Below are 22925 nucleotides of genomic sequence, written 5' to 3' on the forward strand. Positions count from 1 at the left end.
ACGTGATGCTGATGCTGGAATGGCATCTGATGTCAATCAAAACCCCAATGAGTTCTTCCTTGATTAATTATGTATGTAAGTTCTTGCAGAGATGTTTCCCAAGGACAGAGAACTTCTAGATTATTATCTACCCTGGCTCTGAGTTTTCTAACTTTTCTTAACAGGGTGTTCTGGTGCTTACAGGGTACACAGACTCTGTCCCCTAGGCTCTGAATGTCTAGCAGTACTTCTGAGGGTCCTTGTGGGAAAAGTGCTTATAGGTCTAATTATTTAACAAATGCTTAGAGGAATGTCATACTGAAAAATGGTCTTCCAAGAGCAATGCCAGCACAGCTCAAGCCCTGATTAAATTGTTTTGACATAATTGCCAGTTCCCAAGAATCATGACAGCCACAGCTCAAACAATTTTGGAGGGAAAACTATTGGAAAGAATCACATGGGAAAAGCACTGGAAAATCAATTATGAAGAATCATTTACTTATTTTATGGGAATGCTGATGTCAAATATTGGCATAAAAAAAAAGCACACACACACACACTAAAGTTATCTGACCAATGAGGTAATCATGGCTAAAACTCAAACACATAAATTTAAAATTTTTATTTAGTGCAAAATAGATCAAATTCCATGCTCTGCAACCCACCCTATGCTCTTTAAAATGGTTAAGAGGTCAATAATATTAATGAGACCTGTGCCAAGCTATAAACAAAAGTTTGGACAAGGAAATTGGATATCAAGACCATACACAAAGCATAAACCACCGAAGACTCCATGAAAGATTTACTCCCCAGCAAAGCAGGGGGCTGCGACAGTGAGCAATGGCAGCCAGCTCCACCTACCAGGGGCACCGGCGCTCTGAGCCCAGTGACAATGGTCGAAGGCACACTGGGAGCGAGTCAGCTGTCCCACCATGTAAGTGCTGGGTCCTGAAAAGAAACATTATGGGATCGAATGCTAACAGAGCATCCAGAGGAATTTCAGAAGGGTGGAGGAAAATGGGCGAACCATACAGGGCTCTTCAGTACTTTTCCATTCATTTTAAATCATTTATCCAGCTCCATTTACTCCTCCTTTCTGCTCCTCAGACTTATAGTACAAGTTGGTTCGTTTTTAAATACAGGCATCCTTGAGCCACAAACAGATTGAATGACAGACCCACACACACCAGCTATGACTACTGTAGCTCTCCTGATTGCCCCCAACCTCTGACCATGGGGGAGATGTTTCCACTGGGATGATCTTGTTAGAAAATGAGAGCTTTTAGACAAGAACCGAAGTAGTGGAAGAAAGCCGTGGAGGAAAGGGAGCTGCACTGTGGGCCTGGCTACAGTCCAGGCTGTGGGGCAGTGCGGGGAAAGAGGAAGGTGAATGATGAGCCCCGGGCGGCCTAAGAGAAGAGGGGACTGAGCACATGGAGTGGAACATATAATCCCATTTTTCAAAACCCTTGCAACCAGAGAGGAAAACTGAGCTGGCAAGGTGTTCACACAAATGGTCAAGACTGGAAAGATCCATGTGATAAAGGAAAATTAGGCGTGTTCACCCCCTTTCACACGTACGTCCTATGTGGAAAGGCAAGGAGCAAAACCAGAAGGCAAAGAGGTCAGGGGTCTGTTCTCAGATGACAGAAATGCAGCGACTGGCTCCTGCAGAAAGCATCTCCAATAATGGAAGGAAGAAATATATAATGGTGGCCTAGTGTGACAACTGTCATCAGTAACTAATAGCAAAGGAGAACAGAGGCCCAGGTTGCAAGGGAGGCAAGACCAACATTGTTACATGCAATGTTGCAACCCTACAACCATTGGAACTATGTGACGACCTGGCTGAAAAAATGATTTTAGGATATAAGAAAGTTCTACAGCCTTGGGTAGGTTCCTAGGTACTCATAGAGGAGAAAACAAAAAGGGATTGTCTTAAGGACAGAAACCAAGATTTATTCACCTTTTTAATCCTAGGACCTAGCTTTGAGGGTCCTCAGTAAACACCTGCTGATGCATGAATGAGCAAATTAAAGAAACACTACCTTGTAGATGCTACCCAGGCAAGCTTGGTTGTCAGGAATTTCCTTGTCATGAGACATTTAGAGGGGAAGGAAGAGATCTATGAGGATAAGGTTAAGCAATTAAATTAATCCTAGATTTTAAAACTTAAATGAGCACCCTAAAATTTCTACAGTGACTGGTGAAACAAAAGAGAGCACACAATTTCCAAATTAGTAGAGGGAAAAACAGAATGCTACATAAAAATACAATTAATTAAAAATAGGCAAAAAAAAGTGGATGGAGGAAAGAAGAAAAATTGGAACAAACGTAACTCACAAAATAAGGTGATGGGATTGAATTCACATATATATCAGTAGTCACAACAAATTAGAGCTGTACTAAGTGGTAAATTAGCAGAGTTTAAAGGGAAAAGTGTAAGACTTTAATTGAAAGAATAAAATCCAGCTATTTGTTATCTATAAGAGTGACAACTAAAATACAGAGGTTTAGGAAAATACTAATTACAAGGAAACTGGCATACTTATATTGAAATTAGGGCAAAATAAACTCTAAGAAAACTATTATGGAAGACAATAGCATCTAATGTTCAATTCACTTGGAAGAGATGACAATCCTACACTTGTTTTTCCCTGATAACCTAGATGCAAAATATATGACCTCTTTTAACATGTCTCTTTTGGTAACTGTTGGATGAAATAGACAAAAAGCTAGTTAAGTATACAGAAACTCTGAACAGCAAAAATTTTTTAAAAAAGCTTGACCTAAAGACTATAGAGAACACTGCACTCAACACCATTGTTAAAATACACAGAATAGGAAGATGGCAGAGGAGCAGGAGACCTGGATTTCTTCTGGTCCCAGGAATTCAGCTGAATAGGGATCAAACCATTCTGAACACCTACAAATTCAACAGGAGATCAAAGAAAAGAATAGCAGCAACACTCTGAACAGAAAAGCGACCACTTTCTAGAAGGTAGGACGTGCGGAGAGTGAATCCGAGGCAATATTCGTGAGGATACACGGTGGGGGAGGGGGTTTCCATCAGCCACTTCTGGCAAGTGATAGAGCTGCGTAGCACAAAATCAGAACTTTTAGAAGTTGGCTCCACTGAGGGACGTTGCTCCAGTGGCTAAGCAGGGGGTGGAACCCTTGCGGAACCAGTGTGGTCTCAGGACCCTCAGGGTCACAGGAAGACTGGGGGTGCCTGAGTGCGGCAGAGCTCCCAGGTATCAGAGCGGGGAAGCAGGCCGCAGAGATGGAGCCGAGGAGTGGGCTCTCAGCTCGGGGTTGCCATAAACCGTGATCTCTGGCACAGTCGGGCCATTGCTCCTCCAGCAGCCACCCAACAAGCGGCAGATCCAGAGAGATCCCCCTTCATCCCCCGGGAGGAAGATCCCTGTACACTGCAGGGATCTGCTGGGTTTGGACACTCCACACGGGGTCATGTGCCAGAGATAGAAATGCTCAGTCACAGGCCGGGTGAGCACGGAGTGCGGCCGGAGACTGGGGAGATGGGAGTGACTGACTGCGTTTCTCTGGGGGCTCACTGAGGAGCGGGGCCCCGAGTTCTTGGCTCCTCCGGGGCAGAGATTGGGAGGCCACCATTTTCACTCTCGACCTCCAAAGCTGTACGGAAAGCTTGCAGGGAACAAAAGCTCCTGAGAGCAAATGCGAGCAGATGACTTAGCCTGGACCTGACATCTAATAGTAAGACTTACGAGTCTCAGAGACAAAGAGAAAATCCTGAAAGCAGCTTGGGACAAGAGATCTGTATCCTACAATGGTAGAAACATTAGACTGGCAACAGACCTATCCACAGAGACCTGGCAGGCCAGAAAGGACTGGCATGATATCTTCAGAGCACTAAATGAGAAAAATATGCAGCCAAGAATACTATATCCAGCTAGGCTGTCATTGAAAATAGGAGAGATAAAAAGCTTCCGGGACAAACAAAAACTAAAGGAATTTGCAAACACAAAACCAGCCCTACAAGAAATATTGAAAGGGGTCCTCTAAGCAAAGAGAGAGCCTAAAAGCAACATAGACCAGAGAGGAACACAGACAATATACAGTAACAGTCACCTTACAGGCAATACAATGGCACTAAATTCATATCTTTCAATAGTTACCCTGAATGTAAATGGGCTAAGTGCCCCAAACAAAAGACAGGGGCTATCAGATTGCATAAAAAAACAAGCCCCATCGATATGCTGTCTGCAAGAGACTCATTTTAGACCCAAACACAACCCCAGATTGAAAGTGAAGGGGGGGAAAACCATTTACCATGCTCATGGACACCAAAAGAAAGCTGGGGGTGGCAATCCTTATATCAGAAAAATTAGATTTTAAACCAAAGACCGTAATAAGAGATGAGGAAGGACACTCTATCCTACTTAAAGGGTCTATCCAACAAGAAGATCTAACAATTGTAACTATCTATGCCCCTAACATGGGAGCAGCCAATTATATAAGCCAATTAATAACAAAAGCAAAGAAACACATCGACAACAATGCAATAATAGTAGGGAATTTTAACACCCCCCTCACTGACATGGACAGATCCTCTAAGCAAAAGATCAACAAGGAAATAAAGACTTTAAATGACACACTGGACCAAATGGACTTCACAGATGTATTCAGAACATTCCATCCCAAAGCAAAAGAATACACATTCTACTCTAATGCCCATGGAACATTCTCCAAAATAGATCACATCCTAGGTCACAAATCAGGTCTCAACCGGTACCAAAAGATTGGGATCATTCCCTGCATATTTTCAGACCACAGTGCTTCGAAACTAGAACTCAATCACAAGAGGAAAGTCGGAAAGAACTCAAATACATGGAAGCTAAAGAGCATCCTACTAAAGAATGAATGGGTCAACCACGAAATTAAAGAATTTAAAAAATTCATGGAGACAAATGAAAATGAAAACACAACTGTTCAAAATCTTTCGGATACAGCAAAGGCAGTCCTAAGAGGAAAGTATATAGCAATACAAGCCTTTCTCAAGAAACAAGAAAGGTCTCAAATACACGACCTAACCCTACACCTAAAGGAGCTAGAGAAAGACCAGCAAATAAAGCCTAAACCCAGCAGGAGAAGAGAAATAATAAAGATCAGAGCAGAAATCAATGAAATAGAAACCAATAGAACAGTAAAACAGATCAACAAAACTAGGAGCTGGTTCTTTGAAAGAATTAACAAGATTGATAAACCCCTGGCCAGACTTATCAAAAAGAAAAGAGAAAGGACCCAAATCAACAAAATCATGAATGAAAGAGGAGAGATCACAACCAACACCAAAGAAATAACAAACAATTATAAGAACATATTATGAGCAACTCTATGCCAGCAAAATAGATAATCTGGAAGAAATGGATGCATTCCTAGAGATGGATCAACTACCAAAACTGAACCAGGAAGAAAGGGAAAACCTGAACAGACCTATAACCACTAAGGAAATTGAAGCAGTCATCAAAAATCTCCCAACAAACAAAAGCCCAGGGCCAGAAGGCTTCCCAGGGGAATTCTACCAAACATTTATAAAGAATTAATACCTATTCTTCTGAAACCGTTCCAAAAAAATAGAAATGGAAGGAAAACTTCCAAACTCACTTTATGAGGCCACCATTACTTTGATCCCCAAACCAGACAAAGACCCCCATCAAAAAGGAGAATTACAGACCAATATCCTCAATGAACATGGACGCAAAAATTCTCACCAAAATACTAGCCAGTAGGATCCAACAGTACATTAAAAGGATTATTTACCACGACCAAGTGGGATTTATCCCTGGGCTGCAAGGTTGGTTCAACATTCACAAATCAATCAATGTGATACAATACATTAATAAAAGAAAGAACAAGAACCATATGTTCCTCTCAATGTATGCAGAAAAAGTATTTGACAAAGTACAGCATCCTTTCTTGATCAAAACTCTTCAGAGTATAGGGATAGAGGGTACATACCTCAATATCATAAAAGCCATCTATGAAAAACCTACAGCGAATATCATTCTCAATGGGGAAAAACTGAGAGCTTTCCCCCTAAGGTCAGGAACATGGCAGGGATGTCCACTATCACCACTGCTATTCAACATAGCATTAGAAGTCCTAGCCACAGCAATCAGACAACAAAAGAAATCAAAGGCATCCAAATCGGCAAAGAAGAAGTCAAACTCTCACTCTTTGCAGATGATATGATACTTTATGTGGAAAACCCAAAAGACTCCATCCCAAAACTGCTAGAACTCATACAGGAATTCAGTAAAGTGGCAGGATATAAAATCAATGCACAGAAATCAGTGGCATTCCTATACACCAACAACAAGACAGAAGAAAGAGAAATTAAGCAGTCGATCCCATTTACAGTTGCACCCAAAACCACAAGATACCTAGGAATAAATCTAACCAAACAGGCAAAGAATATGTACTCAGAAAACTATAAAATACTCCTGAAAGAAATTGAGGAAGACACAAAGAAATGGAAAAACGTTCCATGCTCAGGGACTGGAAGAACAAATATTGTGAAGATGTCAATGCTGCCTACAGCAATCTACACATTCAATGCAATCCCCATCTAAATACCATCCACTTTTTTCAAAGAAATGGAACAAATAATCCTAAAATTTGTATGGAACCAGAAAAGCTAGATGAATGTTGAAAAAGAAAAGCAAAGCTGGCAGCATCATAATTCTGGACTTCAAGCTCTATTTCAAAGCTGTCATCATCGAGATAGTATGGTACTGGCACAAAAACAGACACGTAGATCAATGGAACAGAATAGAGAGCCCAGAAATGGACCCTCAACTCTATGGTCAACTCATCTTCGACAAAGCAGGAAAGAATGTCCAATGGACAAAAGACAGTCTCTTCAACAAATGGTGTTGGGAAAATTGGACAGCCACATGCAGAAGAATGAAACTGGACCATTTCCTTCCACCACACACAAAAATAGACTCAAAATGGTTGAAAGACCTAAACGTGAGACAGGAGTCCATCAAAATCCTAAAGGAGAACACAAGCAGCAACCTCTTCGACCTCAGCCACAGCAACTTCTTCCTAGAAACATCGCCAAAGGTAAGGGAAGCAAGGGCAAAAATGAATTACTGGGACTTCCTCAAAATGAAAAGCTTTTGCACAGCAAAAGAAATAGTCAAGAAAATGGAAAGACAACCGACAGAATGGGAGAAGATATTTGCAAATGACATATCAGACAAAGGGCTAGTATCCAAAATCTATAAAGAACTTATCAAACTCAACACCCAACCAACAAACGATCCAATCAAGAAATGGGCAGAAGACATGAACAGACCTTTTTCCAAGGAAGACATCCAAATGGCCAACAGATACATGAAAAAGTGCTCAATATCACTCAATATCAGGGAAATCCAAATCAAAACCTCAATGAGATATCACCTCACACCACTCAGAATGGCTAAAATTAACAAGTTAGGCAACAACAGATGTTGGCGGGGATGCGGAGAAAGGGGAACCCTCCTACGCTGTTGGTGGGAATGCAAGCTGGTGCAGCCACTCTGGAAAACAGTATGGAGGTTCCTCAAAAAGTTGAAAATATAGCTACCATATGATCCAGCAATTGCACTACTGGGTATTTACCCCAAAGATACAAATGTAGGGATCCGAAGTGGTATGTGCACCCTGATGTTTACAGCAGCAATGTCCACAATAGCCAAACTGTGGAAAGAGCCAAGATGTCCATCAATAGATGAATGGATAAAGAAGAAGTGGTATATATATACAATGGAATATTATGCAGCCATCAAAAGGAATAAAATCTTTACCTTTGCAACGACGTGGTTGGAACTGGAGGGTATTATGCTGAGCGAAATAAGTCAATCAGAGAAAGACATGTATCATATGACCTCACCGATATGAGGAATTCTCAATCTCAGGAAAGAAACTGAGGGTTGCTGGAGTGGTGGGGGGTGGGAGGGATGGGGTGGCTGGGTGATAGACATTGGGGAGGGTGTGTGCTATGGTGAGTGCTGTGAATTGTGCAAGACTGTTGAATCACAGATCTGTAGCTCTGAAATAAATAATATAGTATATGTTAAAAAAAAAAGAGAAGAAGAAGATAGCAGGAGGGGAGGAATGAAGTGGGGGAAATCGGAGGGGGAGATGAACATTGAGAGATGATGGACTCTGAAAAACAAACTGAGGGTTCCAGAGGGGATGGGTTTGCCTGGTGATGGGTATTAAAGAGGGCACGTTCTGCATGGAGCACTGGGTGTCATATGCAAATAATGAATCATGGAAAACTACATCAAAAACTAATGATGTAATGTATGGCGATTAACATAACATAAAAAAAAGAATTCTAAAAAAAAAAAAGAGAGAAAAAAATACATAGAATAGTTAAGAAAGTCGACCATGTGTAAGGCTCTAAATAGTGTCCACAAATGTCGATGAATTTCCTCTGCTCGTAGTGCAGTTAAGTTAGGAATCACTAATAAGAAGGCAACAAAAAAATCTTCCTATGCACTGATAAATAAAACACACACTCACACACTCACATGCTCTAAATAACTTATGAGTCAAAGATGAAATGATGAAAATTACAAAATTAAACACTCAAAATTCAATGATAACAGTACTCAGCTCTTAGAGAAAAAATGAAGAGCTTTAAATGCTTACATTAGAAAAAAGAAAGCGTGAAAGTTAATGTGTTTAGCGCCCCACTTAAGAATAAGAAAAGAAACTCAAGAAAGTAGAAGGAAATTAATAAAGAGTGATAACAGAAGGAATCTTTAAAAATGCAATATTCAAGATCAACAAAGCCAAAAGTTATTTCTCTGAAAAGGCGAATAATAAAACTAACAAACCTCTGGCAAGAATATTCAAGAAACAAGAAAGACAGAAGGTGCAAATAAACAACATTAATAATGAAAAAAGAAAAAAAGGAACGTGAGTGCAGACAAATTAGAAAGATAATAAAATATTAATACATGCATGCCTCTACATAACAAAGACAAAATGCACAAATTCCTATGAAAATATTTACTATAACTACTGAAAAGTTAGTAATTAAAAATTTTACCATGAGGAGACTGCCAGATCTAGTCAGTTCCACAGGCTACTTTCAAAGGTAATTTGAAATCTTACCAAAAAAAAAAAAAATCCAGAGTGCTATCCCATTCATTTAAAAAAGTACATATACTTTTCATTCTAAAATGTAAAAAAGGGAAATAGAAGGATAATTAAGGGACCAGTCTCACTCGTGAACATAGATGCAAAAATCATTAGTGAACAGTACTTAGCAATGTTTAATATGTACCATGACCAAGTTAGGTTTATTCCAGGAATGAAGAGTTTGTTCAATATTAGAATATTAATTATATGAATGAACTCACCACACTAACATATTAAGAAATCAAATAATTATTTTATATGACAATAAATGCTGAAAGAACATTCTATCAAATTCAGTATCTATCCGTGGTATATAATATCAATAAACCAGGAACGGAGGGAACATCCTCAACCTAATCCCAACTAATTATTAATCATTAAAAGAAGTTTCTCTTAAGATCAGGACCAAGACAATGATGCTTACCAACCTAAGCTTTATTCAATGTTGTACTGAATGTTCTAGTCGGCTTTATAAATAAGAAATAGATAAGATGTATAAGGATTAAAAAGAAACAAATAGTCATTAATGAGAGTAGATGTGATTTCTCCACAGAAAACTCTAGAATAATCTACAGACAAATTGAAATAAAGATAGCTGAAAAATGTTTCTGGACACAGGAGCAATACACAAAAGGCAACAGCATGTGTGTGTGCACATAAATGTATGTACACACACCCCCCTCTATATACTTACACATGTATTTTGTATACTTGCAATAAAAAGAAAACGTAACTAATTTTTTAAGATCTTGTTTATTTATTTGACAGAGAGTGAAAAAGAGAGAACGAGCAGGGGCAGAGGGAGAGGCAGAGGGAGAAGCAGACTCCCCGCTGAGCAGGGAGCCCAATGCGGGGCTCGATCCCAGGACCCTGAGATCAAAACCTGAGCAGAAGGCAGACACTTAACCCACTGAGCCACCCAGGTTACCCACTTTATTTTTTTTTAAGATTTATTTTTACTTATTTTAGAGACATAGTGAGAGAAAGAGAGAGCAAGTGGGGGTGGGTAGAGGGAGAGGGAGAGAGAATATTAAGCAGACTGCAAGCCGAGCGAGGAGCCTGATGCGGGGCTTGATCTCATGACCCCGAGATCACCACCCGGGGATCGCGACCTGAGATCACAACATGAGGCAAAACCAAGATTGGATAGTGGACCAACTGCGCCACCCACGTGCCCCACGAAAATCTAACTTTAAAAGATGCTATTGCCATGACAAAAAAAGTACACATAGCTAAAAGATGTACAAGATTTTACAGAGAACTTATTGAAACTTTACTAAAAATTATAAAGGAAGATCCAAATAAATGGAGACATAAACCATATTCACAAACAGGAAAATCTAATATTGCCAAGAGGTCAATTCTCCCAAGATTGATAAATGGATCCCATACAGTTCCAAAATAAATTACGCAGTTTTTCTTGAAGCTGACTGTATAAAATGTCCACATTTGTTTCTTAAAGACTTTATTTATTTATTTGACAGAGAGAGACACAGCGAGAGAGGGAACACAAGCGGGGGAGTGGGAGAGGGAGAAGCAGGCTTCCCGCTGAGCAGGGAGCCCGATGTGGGGCTGGATCCCAGGACTCCAGGATCATGACCTGAGCCAAAGGCAGATGCTTAACGACTGAGCCACCGAGGCCCCCCGTATAAAATGTCCACATTTTCCAAGGACAAGTTGATTTGTGGATTAGGGAAGCACAAAGCCTAAAGACTGCCAACACATTTCTAAAGGAGAACAAGGTAGGCCATCAAAGAATGCATACAAGTCAGTAAGAGACCTTAACACCCTAGTGTTTTTTTTTTCTGTCAAACTCTTTTGTCACCTGTCAAACTGGCAAGGGCTAAAAATAAAAACTGACTATTGGTCATTGTAGCGCGGTGTGTTGAAATAAGCATTCTCATGGAGACTGCTCATGATGAGTGTGAATTGGTACAACCTTTTTGGAAAGCAAGTTGTCAATGTGCATGAAGAACCTTAAGCACCTTATATACTTTGAACCAGTGATTCCATCTCTTGAAATCTATCCATAGAAAACAATGGAGATAAATCCAAAGAATTATTCATAGCACTGTTCAAGACAAAGCCGTAGGAAACATTTGTGATACAATATTAAGTGCAAAAACACGGTATGAAACTATGTAATTATTTCAATGCATTAAAATATTGGATGTACTGATATGTACTGAAAATTGATAGTGGGTTTATGGGTGATTTTTCTTTTCTTTTTTTCTTTATACTTTTCTTAAAATTTCCAAATTTCTTTCAAAAATTATGTGTTGCATTTATTTATTTATTTAAGATTTATTTTAGAGAAAGAGAATGCGTGGGGGCAGGGATAGAGGGGGAGAGAGAGAGAGAATCCTCAAGCAGACTCCCTGCTGAGGGAGGAGCCCCACGTGGGGCTTGATCCCAGGACCCCGAGATCATGACCTGAGTCCAATGAAGAGTTGGACGCTCAATCAGCTGAGCCACCCAGGTGCCCTCATGTTGCTTTTAAAGGAAAACGACAATAAAATCGGGACTTGGAAACCTTTAAAATCATATTTTGTTACTCTCTATCCTACAACTGTTTTTCATCATTAAAAGAGAAAAAATAAAAACAAGCATTCTCCAGGCAGATAAATTATGTTAATTGGATTTATAGTATATTCTCTTCATGTTTCAAGAAATAGGCTTAAAATACATGTAGTAATCAGCCAAGTGAAATACTTTGGCCATAAAACTGGCAAAGAATTCAAATGCATAATTACCTAAAGCACATAAATACAATAAATATAAAAACATACGCTGTATATTTGTAATTAACACTGAAGACATTATAACTGTTCAGTATTTCTTGTATAATTTCCCAAAAGTAAACAGATAAAAGGTATTCCTAAAGGGCAAAAATAAAAGATAAAGGGAGTTAGAAATTTTTTAAATGTGTAAGATACTGAGTAATACAGGCAAATTCCAACATGGATGTAAAACTACTTTTATTTCAAAAGGTGCAAAAGAAAAAATTGGAAAATTTAGCACATTTTCTTTCTTTTCAGTGATAGAGCAGGTCAAAAAGATTATGGGCTCTGATTCAATATCATTTTGGTCTGAATAATACATGGAACGATCATGTGAATTGATACAATATGACATGCGAAATTAAGTAGTTCAAAACATTTAATCCATATATTTCCTTATTATTCATAAAAACTGGGACAGTGGGGGTTAAAAAACATATTGGAATTATGATCATAAACACATTTCAGTCATGGTAAGGGCTTGATATAAAAATGTACTAACATTCTTACCATATCCTCTCAATTCAGAGTTCTTGGTGTTTTGGAAATGGGATGGGATTTAGAAGTCAGAGTGGGAAGGGGTTGAGTTGGCGGAACAGAGGGGAGGAAAAGCTAGAAAGGTCATATTGGGATGGCAACCACCTCCTTCAGAAATGCTGAATAAACTCACAACTGGCAAGGCAGAGCCAGAGAGCTGCCCGTGGATGCTGAGTGATGGCACCTACACAGTGACCACTGGGCTGTGGCTCAGGCAGTCAGTTAGTGTCACACACTGGAAAACATCCCATCCATGGGCATTTGTCAACCAAACTGGAAGTCCGGCATCCCTGAGGGATGGCACTACCCTGATGTCAGAGGCATACAGTGAGCACTTGGTCTCCACAACTGATTGAGTTTCTTCAGGGAAGGTGAGTGGTTTGCTGGAGGGTCCAGCAGTCTCTTCAGTGACTTGACAGGTCAACGGCTTGGGATCCAAGTCTTCTGATTGCCAATCAATTGTCCTTTCTACTGTATAGCACTACTGACGAGAAAAAATGATTGACTTTTCAACTAGTTATTTTTTATATCATTCAGTCAAAGCTTCAAGGTGTTATCTTGGTTCTGCCTGGAGAGCAGAGAGCCAGTTAACAACACTGTCATCCTTGTGTTGTATCATCTCATTGAAAAGAGATTCAACATCTTCCAGAAAGGGTCTTTCAGAAAACCTTAGGCTTTCACACACAACTCATGTTCATTTTCTCCCTCCCTCCCTTCCTTCCTTCCTTCCTCCCTCCCTCCCTCCCTCTACTGGGTTGCTTGGCAGTCATGATCCAGGGAAGCAGCTTATAGAACCCACACTCTTCAGAGCTATCCTTGATTTTAGCTTATCACTGGTCCTTGTGGGGTTCCAAGGAGCCAGGCAGGCTGATATCCGCAGACTGAGTCTCCTGTATTTCTTGACAATGAAAAACTAGAGCAAGAGAGAGGCAATGTTGGAGAGACCTCACTCTCAGAGCTGGGGCACTGAGCGAGATTAATGGGCAGCATCTGCTGCTGCCGAGATGCAGAAAGGCAGAGTTGGCACTGTCAGTGGGACCCCAGGGCTGGATGGGTCCTCTGCCAGAGGACAGAACGCTTCAAAGCAAACAAAACCACAGAGAGGAAAAATAACACTCCTGCCATGAAATCACAAGTCAAATCAATAAACCACAAGGTTAATTTCCACAGGTTTGTAGCTCTGTGGTGTTGTGTGAGGAAGTGACTGGCACAATGGAAGGAACATGGGCTTTAGAGTCAATGGATATGGGATAAATCCTGCCACTTGATGGAGGGATGGCCTTGGGGAAGTTACTTAAATTTGGCATCATTTCCTTGTCTGTAAATGGGTATGATAATGATGTGCTAGCTTTGTGGTTAGAAAGATCCCTGTGCATGTGTGCGTGCGTGTTTGTGTGTGTGCCCATCTCTGTATAGTGCTGAGCGCATGAGGTATTACACAGAGGCAGGTACCATCAACATCATGATCAAAACTCTAAGAGCCAGTTAAGACTTTATGAAAAGTCTGCTCCTCCAAACTTTGCTCCCTGCTGAAATATGTCCATGATAACACAAATTACTTTGATGAGCTATCAAACTGTGTATAGTTTCTCTTCTTGGAATGGTCATGTTAAAGTCACACCTAAATAATTCTACATTATTTCTGTTGAAATTAAATAAGAAATTTAAAGCAAACATGGATTATAGATATTTATCCTAAAATTTTTAAACACATGGTTGGCATTCAGTGGGTAGAATGATCAGCTGGACCCACATCCATTAGTACCAGTTTTAAGTGATTGGTTATTGGTAAGGTTCAACGTGGTCAGCACAGTTTTTTCTGGTTGGCTGTTGCTAACTCACCCGATCCTGTATGATGATTTATATCATTGTGTGTATTTTGTCATAGTTCTATCCATCTTTAATTTCATCTTCCCTTCTAGGGGTGCGTGTGTTTACGCAGAAATCAATTTAGCAAATATAAAGTAACTTCTATTTAGCAGTGTTTGTCAAATATCTATTGAATAAGCCAGTTAATATACAGCCTAGCATATTATCAGTTAAGATACTGCCCACTGTATTATCCATTGATATGCTGCCTATTATGTTACTCTAATGCAGAGCTATGAGACAGTGGAGGGCCAAACTGTTTCTGATCGCAAGAACCAGGAGAGCTCCCAGAGGAGGTAACATCTGAGTTGGGTCTATCAGAATCAGGCCCATGAAGAGGCATCTGGAAGTCAGTCTAGGCAGAGGCCACAACATGAAGTGTTGCCCAGAGTCATGAAGGTGCTTGGGGCAGAGAGATGACCGTAAGGCACGTGGTAGAAAGTGGCTGCAGTTCAAAATCAAGCCTGAAGAACAGGCTGAGATCACGTCATGGAGGTCTGAGGAGATCATGCTAAGGAGTTTCTCAGACTTGGAAGGAATCCACACAGAGTTTTGAGCACCACACGTGATAACATCTACATTTTACAAAGAAAACTGACTGCAGAGTGGAGAAGGAAGAGAGGACACGAGTGTGGAGAGGTAAGTTAGGGTACTCTCACGATGGCTCAGGCAAGACGCGAGGACCAGGCAGTGGGGTTGGAGAGGAAGGGATGGAATTGAGAATGGTGGGGAGGGTGAGCATTCAGGACTTGTAGGCGGCTGCTGTGGCAGTGAGGGTGAGGGAGGGGGCAAGGACCGCTGTGCTGAGGCTTGCTAGGCCAAGTTAGTGGGTGGTGACACCATCCGACTGATCCCAAACACCCATGAGGTCAATGAGAGCTAGGACGCAGGCACATTTGCAGTCCCTTCTGGGCCGGGTCCTGTGACTTATGGCATCTGACACTAAAAGCATGTTAACAAGTGGGAAAAGTACTCAACTTCTCCCAAGGTAGAAAATTCTAACCACCAGCTTCCAAATGGAAACCAGACAGTTGGCCAGAGGTGCTTGAAACAAGCTGGTAAATGTCTGTGGCCATCAACTCTCATCAAAGGGAAGACACACTGTTGTAGGAAACAACAATTTCTAACCAAATTTTCTTAAGTTTGAGCTTGTACGTGATATCATCAGGGGCATGGGCAAGAGACAACTGAATTAAAAAACCAGCTAACACATAAGAGGTCCTGAAAGCAAGCACGACAACATGGAGCATGCTAATAAAATAGAACAGATAATTTTTATATTTGCAGTTTAGAAAAAAACCCAAGGACTCATCGTAAAACCAACTCTTTCTACTGCATTATTTAAAAGCATACAGAAACTTTTATCTACCAAGAAAGTATCTATAAACACATGCGCTTGACTTGCCCCAAATAGCTTGAGCAACTTCAAAATTTCAGATAGAAGTTGTTATCATTTTCTCATGGACCAGCTCTGCATCACCATAATAATTAAAGGAAAAAACATGTCAAACCTCACTTGGCTGCTACAGCTACTGGAGGCACAGCTGTTGTGATTCTTAACGCATTTACAGCGCCTGCCAATGCTCCCTCTAGCTCCGCATCCTTAAGCTTTCAATGGTTTTGCTTTGTTTGTTTTGTATCCTGTGGAACAGAAAATAACCTGCACTGATTGTGGCAATTGATTGACTCAGCTGGTGCCTCAGAATATGAAATGGGAACTGAAAAGCACATCTGAAAAGTGTGTGGGCTTGAGGTGAGCAGGAAGGGGCTGCCTGCACCCCGGACTGGACTGCGTGCAGAAGCGTGGAACCAGCTGTGTCAGGCAATGGTTCTATCAGCTAAGTAACACAAAGTACCTTTTATTCTGCCTGCCTCTCCCTCTGTTTTCAGGGAGTGCACTGTTCTGAAAACTTTTTGAGAAGTATGTACAGTTCTCCCTCTGTCAGCTAGACTCCAGCAGCGGGGAGGCAGGCAGCCCCAGGGAGGGCTGTCCTCCCAGGCTCTGGGGCTGTCCCCTCTAAGGATCCACATCTGTCTTCCCTGGCCTGTCCTGTCCAAAGGCATCTGTACCTGAATAAGGAATTGTACCTGCAAGGTCCACAGAGTGGAGGCGGGTTTCTTTAACGTTTCATTGGCTTCCCTGAGGTGGGAGGCAAGTAAGCAAAAAACAGATGTTGAAGGGCAACTGAGATGTCTTAATAATAATTCCTTCTTCACTTGCTACAACTTGGTCAAATATGAACAAAAGCGCCAAATGTTACAATTGTGCTCCATTTAACAAAATCGGCTATTTTGTTAAGAAGGGAAAATATCTAATCCATACATTTTTAAAAGACTTACAAGGGCTACCAGGAGATAGACATGTTTTAAAGAAAATCCAGGGTTCAGAAAAATGCATAGGTTGTACTTAAGCCTGAAGATTTTGGGATAACATCTTCAATTTCCCAGTTTCAATTGAGTCGAAAAACAGTCTCCATGTTCAATTATAAAATCAATCACCAGTGCTTATACCCTTGAGAAATATACGGGAGAAAAGTAAGTGGGATGAGAAGAATACTTTCCTAAATATATTTAGATATATATGTATACACTCATTTTTTTTCCAAGAGCAGGCTGCAAAGCGTTACTTAGGTTTACAAGTTTTAGCTCCAGTAATTGGAAAATAAATTTTTGTGGCCCAGAGCAATACCATTAGCTAATGAAACAGTGCCATCTGTGTTTTTCGGGATGCCCTAACTGGGAGTAGTTTTAAAGTGCTGTCCTTCCTTTCTCTTCATTTTACAGTGATAGTAAAATGTGTTCTTTCAGAATTAAGCAACTGTGGTCCTACATTAAGATTAATGTCTTTTCTACTTGGATCCCCAAAGGGACTTCGAATCACTCATAAAATAGAGAACGAGAGAAGGCCTTCTGGGGACCCCAGAGGGGGAGAGATTTGCTCTCCAACCCCGCAGGGTCCCCGCTGAGGCTCCCTGGGGCAGTGACAAGTGACAGGGCACAGGACACCCGTGTCTAGAATGGGGCCTGTCAATTCAGGGAGGAGCAGGAGAGTTACTGTGACTCCACGGGACAAAGGCCCAAGTCTGCAGCAGGATGTCGGGGGGGGGTGGGGGGGGGGAAGGATGGCTCAGTCCTACCTCGTGTTCCTCCTGGGGAAGGATGGCTCAGTCCTACCTCGTGTTCCTCCTGCGTAGCTATCTTTTTTTCCTCCCATTTTTGGTAAACCCACAGATGTTCCCCAAGGGGTTAGCACAGACTGCTCTTTGCTCCTTGGGAGAAAGAACCAGCTCCTCTTCTGTAGCAACGTAAACAAACTTGCCCTTTCTGCTCCGTCTTTCTCCTGAGATCCCTGATTCACTCTCTGATGACAACCTGCCATTTTCTGTTCAATTCAGCATGTTTACTTTTTTATTGTGATTCATGTCTGAGTTTCTTTTGAATCAAATTACTGCATTTCCCTGGTGAGATATGCCATATGACGATCTTGTTAGAACAAAATCAAATATAAAATTTGCACTCAGTGCTGCTCAGCCTCGTCCCCACCACATGTTTTCCCTTTGGTTTGGACACACTTCTGGCGGCTACTTGAACGGTCATGAATCCTTCCAGTGCTTAGGACAATTTTCAGACATTTCTGTCTTGGAAAAGATAGACAGACGGGTTGAAACAGTGTCAACAGAGAGAAAGTCACTACTGGGGCTGGTTTTCCCTAATACACATGGATTGAAGAAAACCAGAAAGACCAAGCGATTCATTTTGGCGAGTCACAGCAGCAACTGGAGACTTTCTTGACATTTTATTCTCAGAGATATAACATCATTCATTGTTTCAGTGAATCCTGAAGCCAAGCGTTCCACAGATTTTTTTTTTTTTTTTTTGAACGGGAATGGAGCAGTGTAGTTCATATTACACTTTTCAGTGAATAGTTTCCCCCTCCCCTGTACTTTGCTGATTATCTTTCAAGCAATTTCTGTGTGCCTCATACAAATAATGTTTAACAACTAGGTTGTGCTAAATAGTGCAGGAATGAGTCTCCATCCAAATACAGGAGAGACTCATCTGAGTCTTTCTTCAGCTCCCACGGCTTCCAGAGTGGCGTTCAAGCTTCTTGTTGGGATGCTTTGTGATCAGAGCCTAACTACCCGTGACCCCCAGCCCTTCCTAGGATCGGGCACACAGCACTACCGCCATTTCGGAGTACACCTCATTCTCTAGCTTTTGTGTCGGCCTAGAATCTGCCCTCTTCCATTTCCTGGCCAACTCCCACTCACTTTTTTCAAGAAAGAGTCATCCTCGCTTAGTCTGGTACCCCAGACTAGCCAACGTGCCCCCAGGGGCCTTGAAAGGACAGCTGCGAATCTCACTTGTGGGGTTTAAGTGGACCTGCTGTAGTCTCTGTATGCTGCTTCCTCCAGTGGCGTGAGCTTCCGGAGGCTGAGGGCAGGGCAGGAAGTTCTCCATGTCCCCAGCACCCAGCAGTGCCAGATTCACAGCACCTGCTTAACATACGCTGGCGAATTAACGAGCACAGCAACTTGTTAAATTAACCACCTCTCCTCCATCTTTTGTTGCCAAAGACACCCTAGAACTTTTTAAAAAAAATAAACAGTATTTGGTGGTCTATAGTCACACCATTCCCTAGGACTTTCCTAATTTAGATATGAAAATATTCTTTTAGCAATAAAAGGTGACAGCATCTATTTTGAAATACTTATTTTCTCAAACGCTTTGTCCACAGAATCAAACCTACCTACTCATTTAAGCTACCTTTTAATGGGGACTTTGGATGATACATGATACATGGTAAGGAAACCACTGAGTATTTTAGAGGAAACAAAAATGTACTGAGCCATAGCGTGACTGGCTTATTCTATCCTCAGAGTGCTGAACACAAGAAATGACAGAGATGAACTGAAACCACAAAATGACACAATCTCCCTGTAAAGAACACGGTGTGAACTTTTCTCTTGGATCTTATTATAACTTAGTATTTTTCTCTTTTACTGGTTAACATTTCAACTAAATGCCAGATTCAATTCTAGCACTTATGATGCTAAATGAGATAATACCCACAACAAGTTTCTGAGGTTGACACTATAGGTATTCCATTTTATGGATGAAGAAACCAAGGCCCAGACAGGGTAGACAGCTTGCCCAAGGTCACACAGCTAAAGAGATGCAGAGATGAGCTGGAATGCAGGCAGTCTGGCCCCAGAGCCTGTGTCCCAAACCACAGTGAGATTCACACTGCACCAGGTAGCCAGGGCACTCCTGACTTCCGGTGTGGATTAAATGAAAGGCTGCACACTCAGCCGCATGGTTCACAGAGGTGTGTGTGGAGTACTAGGATTATCCCCTACAGAACCTTCCATTTCATAAGTCCCCTTGTAACACCTCCCTGTTTGTTCCTGCTTTCCTCTCTAGCGTATGTGATTTTTAATTTCTTTCCCTTTCTTCTTCTTCCCTCTTTAAAAAACCCAACAAACTGATAATGGTTTTGGTGTTTAAAAGTATTTATCCCCCCACCCAGTTTATAGAGATGTAACTGACACATAACATCGTGTCAGTTTCAGTTGTGCAATGTGATGATTTGATACATGTATATATTACAGTCCTCTCTGACCCACTGACTAGCTAGAATGAGAAAAAGAGTTTCTTGAAATGTAATTAATTAATATAACATTTTATTTCAGTATAACAACCTTAATAAATCATCAATTATAAACTGCTTCAAATGAGTATAAACTGTTCTAGTTTGCACTTACAAGTCATAGTTCTTCAGGAGATATGAATGGGAAATGATTTTTTTTTGTATTTTTTCAAATATGCCTCATCTATAGTGTGTTATAGGAAGTCTTGAGGTATTTTTATATAGTCCATGAAAAATGGGACTCAGGTGATTTTATGAATTGTATTTGAGCCTATAACTAATCTCTTTGACATTAACATCTTTAATAAACATTTGAGTAATATGTGCATTCAGAATACGGGATAGAACTAAGACATCATCTCTATTCATTAGGCTTATATTTTTTCACTAACCTAATTTTGTCTTTCATATGATATTAATGCTTTTGGAAGTCTTACTCTTAATCCTATTAACTCCTAAGCTAGCCTTTAAAAGTGCACGAGGAAACACGCAAAGGCAGTCAGTTTCACTGACTAACAAGCTAAATTGTTAAAGGTAGATCTAAGAACTTTGGGGTTGCTAAAATGCAGAACGTTATCTGAAAATATTGCCTGGACTGAAATCCAACCCTCGAGGTCCAGTTTCCTTGGCACAGCAGGCTTCTGAGCTCAGGTCACTGGCAACGCTCATGTTGCCAAGTTGCTAAGGAGGATGCTCATGTCAGCAGAGAGTGTGTGTCTGTCCATTTGTCCGCGTTGGCCTAAAGACCCAGTCTTAAAAGCAGCCAGGGCTCAGCTCTGACTGCTATAATGAAATCTCTGGCGATTGAGCTCAGAAGTGGGGCTAAACCCAAGACAACACAGCATCTGGGGCATGAAATGAAGTATCATCAGTGTCCCCGAGGGGGGAAAGCGGCAGAGTTTGAAACTTGTGGGGTACAGAGGTGGTAGAACTGATTTCTAAAATACTCTTAATTCCAGACAAAATGTTTCCCAACTGTGAGCTGGTTAGGGAGATGTAGTATCGCAGACACATTCTAAAATGGCCAAAACTCCTTATCTATGTGATCTTGTTTGTACTGTATGCAAGTTGCTCCTTTTTCCTCCACCAATGCGTGTGAACTAATGCTATTTAATAAGGTAAAAAGAGAGGTCCACCCCCGCTATCCTCCTCCCCCTCACCGGCCTCAGCCGCACGCACACACACTCAAGTGATGGGATGCTTCTCTGAACCCTACTTCTTCAAATCAGCTAATTCTCTCTGGTTCTTGAACGACTTTCCAACAGAATCAGCTAGGGACTGAGGTGGTAAGGTGAGGCCTACATTTTAGAGAAGGTGAGAGAACATCACTGTGCCTGCAAATGTCCCCGGAAGCTGCCCGCACTAGATCCCAGGACAGCCACGCGCTCTGGGCCGGCAGGACAGCGGCTGTCATGGCCGTGACACTAGCCAGCCTCCCTTCCTGGGGCCTAATCACCACATGACATCACTGGTTGGTCTATAATTGTTTTAAGTGGACAGTTTCTTCCTGGATAACTACCACAACATTATTAGGATCTAACATCAGACTTAATTATAGAAGAAGCCAAGAAGCGTAATCATGAATGGGGAAAGAGCGTGCTTGGCCTCTGTTTCATGGCATATTTATGAGGACGAACGGAAACGGTGAAGTGGTCCTCCTTTTTCCATTTTACATACGTTACCTTTCCAGAAAGGAGTCTCACAGCCAGACGGAAATAGGTCTCTTTCTGGCAGCATCCCTGGGGTCCTGCCGGCTGGCTGCAGGAGTTGGGAGCCCAGTCCCGGGCATGGCGCCCAGGAAGGTGCTCGTGCTCACCTCGTATTCCTCCTTGAAGCCGTAGCCCTCAGCACACTTCATCTGCGTAATATGCTGGAGCAGGTCGGCCACCCGGATGGCGGGGTGAAGCTGCCCGGTCTGGTAGGGCACGTCGGCCGGCTCCCGCTTCTTGTAAGTGTGTGACTGCACCAAGCTGCTGGTGTCGCTGGCCATCGTGTGGCTTTCGTCTAGGAAAAGAAGGCCATGGCGGGCATGAGGGAGGACGAGTGGGCTACGTGGGGGTCCCTGAAGATGCTCAGAAGCTGCTGCTGACACCCCCTCCACCTACGGCTCCAACAACCCCCACAGTGGCTCAGCGAAAAAGAAGTTAGATGTTTAGAAATTTAAATGGGGTTGGCAATACTGATAGGAATGAGGCAGAAATCGTTGTTTTTACAAAGCAGTCCAAACGATATATTGCTTTTACAAAGCTAGTTGGTAGGAACCCTTTAGCCTTTGGGCGCTCAAGTTTATAGAAGTTTCGGTCTGAAACTTCACCAAGGCCTGGCACAAAACCAGCCTTGTCTTCTTCCGAAGAGTTGTTAACTAGCTTGTATGATGAAGTAAATAAACTCCGTACAAATGTTCTGTGAGCAAAATAAAAGTGGACAAAATGGGTTGGCTTATAAAGCTAGCAACGGAAATGCGGACTTGACACATGAAATCCGAAGACAGTGGAAACAGAAAACGGATGAGGAGTCACTTGCATGCTCCAGTGTCAGAAAGCTTGACAGAAGGTTGTGGACCAGCACATGACACATGGAATGTTCTACGAGAGCTTACATGCAGGCTGACACACAGCAGAACCAGCTGGCTTTGTCAGAATCTACAGATAAGACACACACTCCCATTCCCTCCACACCTTTCCATGGGCGGATGGGGGAACTTACCATTTATTGGCACTTTTAAGAAGGTACATATCAGGAGAAAAAGAGGAGGAGAAAAAGGAAACAGGGCATAAGCAATAGTACTGTGTGAATAATTACAGGTAGTTTTTATTCTGTGCTTTACTTTTATAGTTAAGTTTTCTATCTGTAGGTGATCAGAGGTCAAAGCCTCAATCCTCCTATCGCCTTAGGATGGGGGTGCGCTATTTAAGCACTCAAAAACA

At 41.7% G+C, this 22925-nt stretch overlaps 1 protein-coding gene across 7 annotated transcripts in view; it reads right to left on the minus strand.

Moving 5' to 3' along the window:
• Positions 1 to 22925, minus strand: part of PTPRM (protein tyrosine phosphatase receptor type M) — an 824645-nt gene that overhangs the window by 131274 nt on the left and 670446 nt on the right. For 4 of the 7 annotated variants that reach the window (XM_027575435.2, XM_027575438.2, XM_027575437.2 and 1 more), the window contains 2 exons: positions 22705 to 22716; positions 21815 to 22002 (listed from right to left, as the gene is read on the minus strand). In XM_027575435.2, coding sequence (XP_027431236.1) covers positions 21815 to 22002; positions 22705 to 22716 — 200 coding nt within the window. The remainder of the gene's footprint in view (positions 1 to 21814; positions 22003 to 22704; positions 22717 to 22925) is intronic. The other 3 variants (XM_027575436.2, XM_027575439.2, XM_027575441.2) reach the window with 1 other exon arrangement.

Source organism: Zalophus californianus, chromosome 14 (assembly GCF_009762305.2).
Source record: "Zalophus californianus isolate mZalCal1 chromosome 14, mZalCal1.pri.v2, whole genome shotgun sequence".
Lineage (NCBI taxonomy): Eukaryota > Metazoa > Chordata > Mammalia > Carnivora > Otariidae > Zalophus > Zalophus californianus.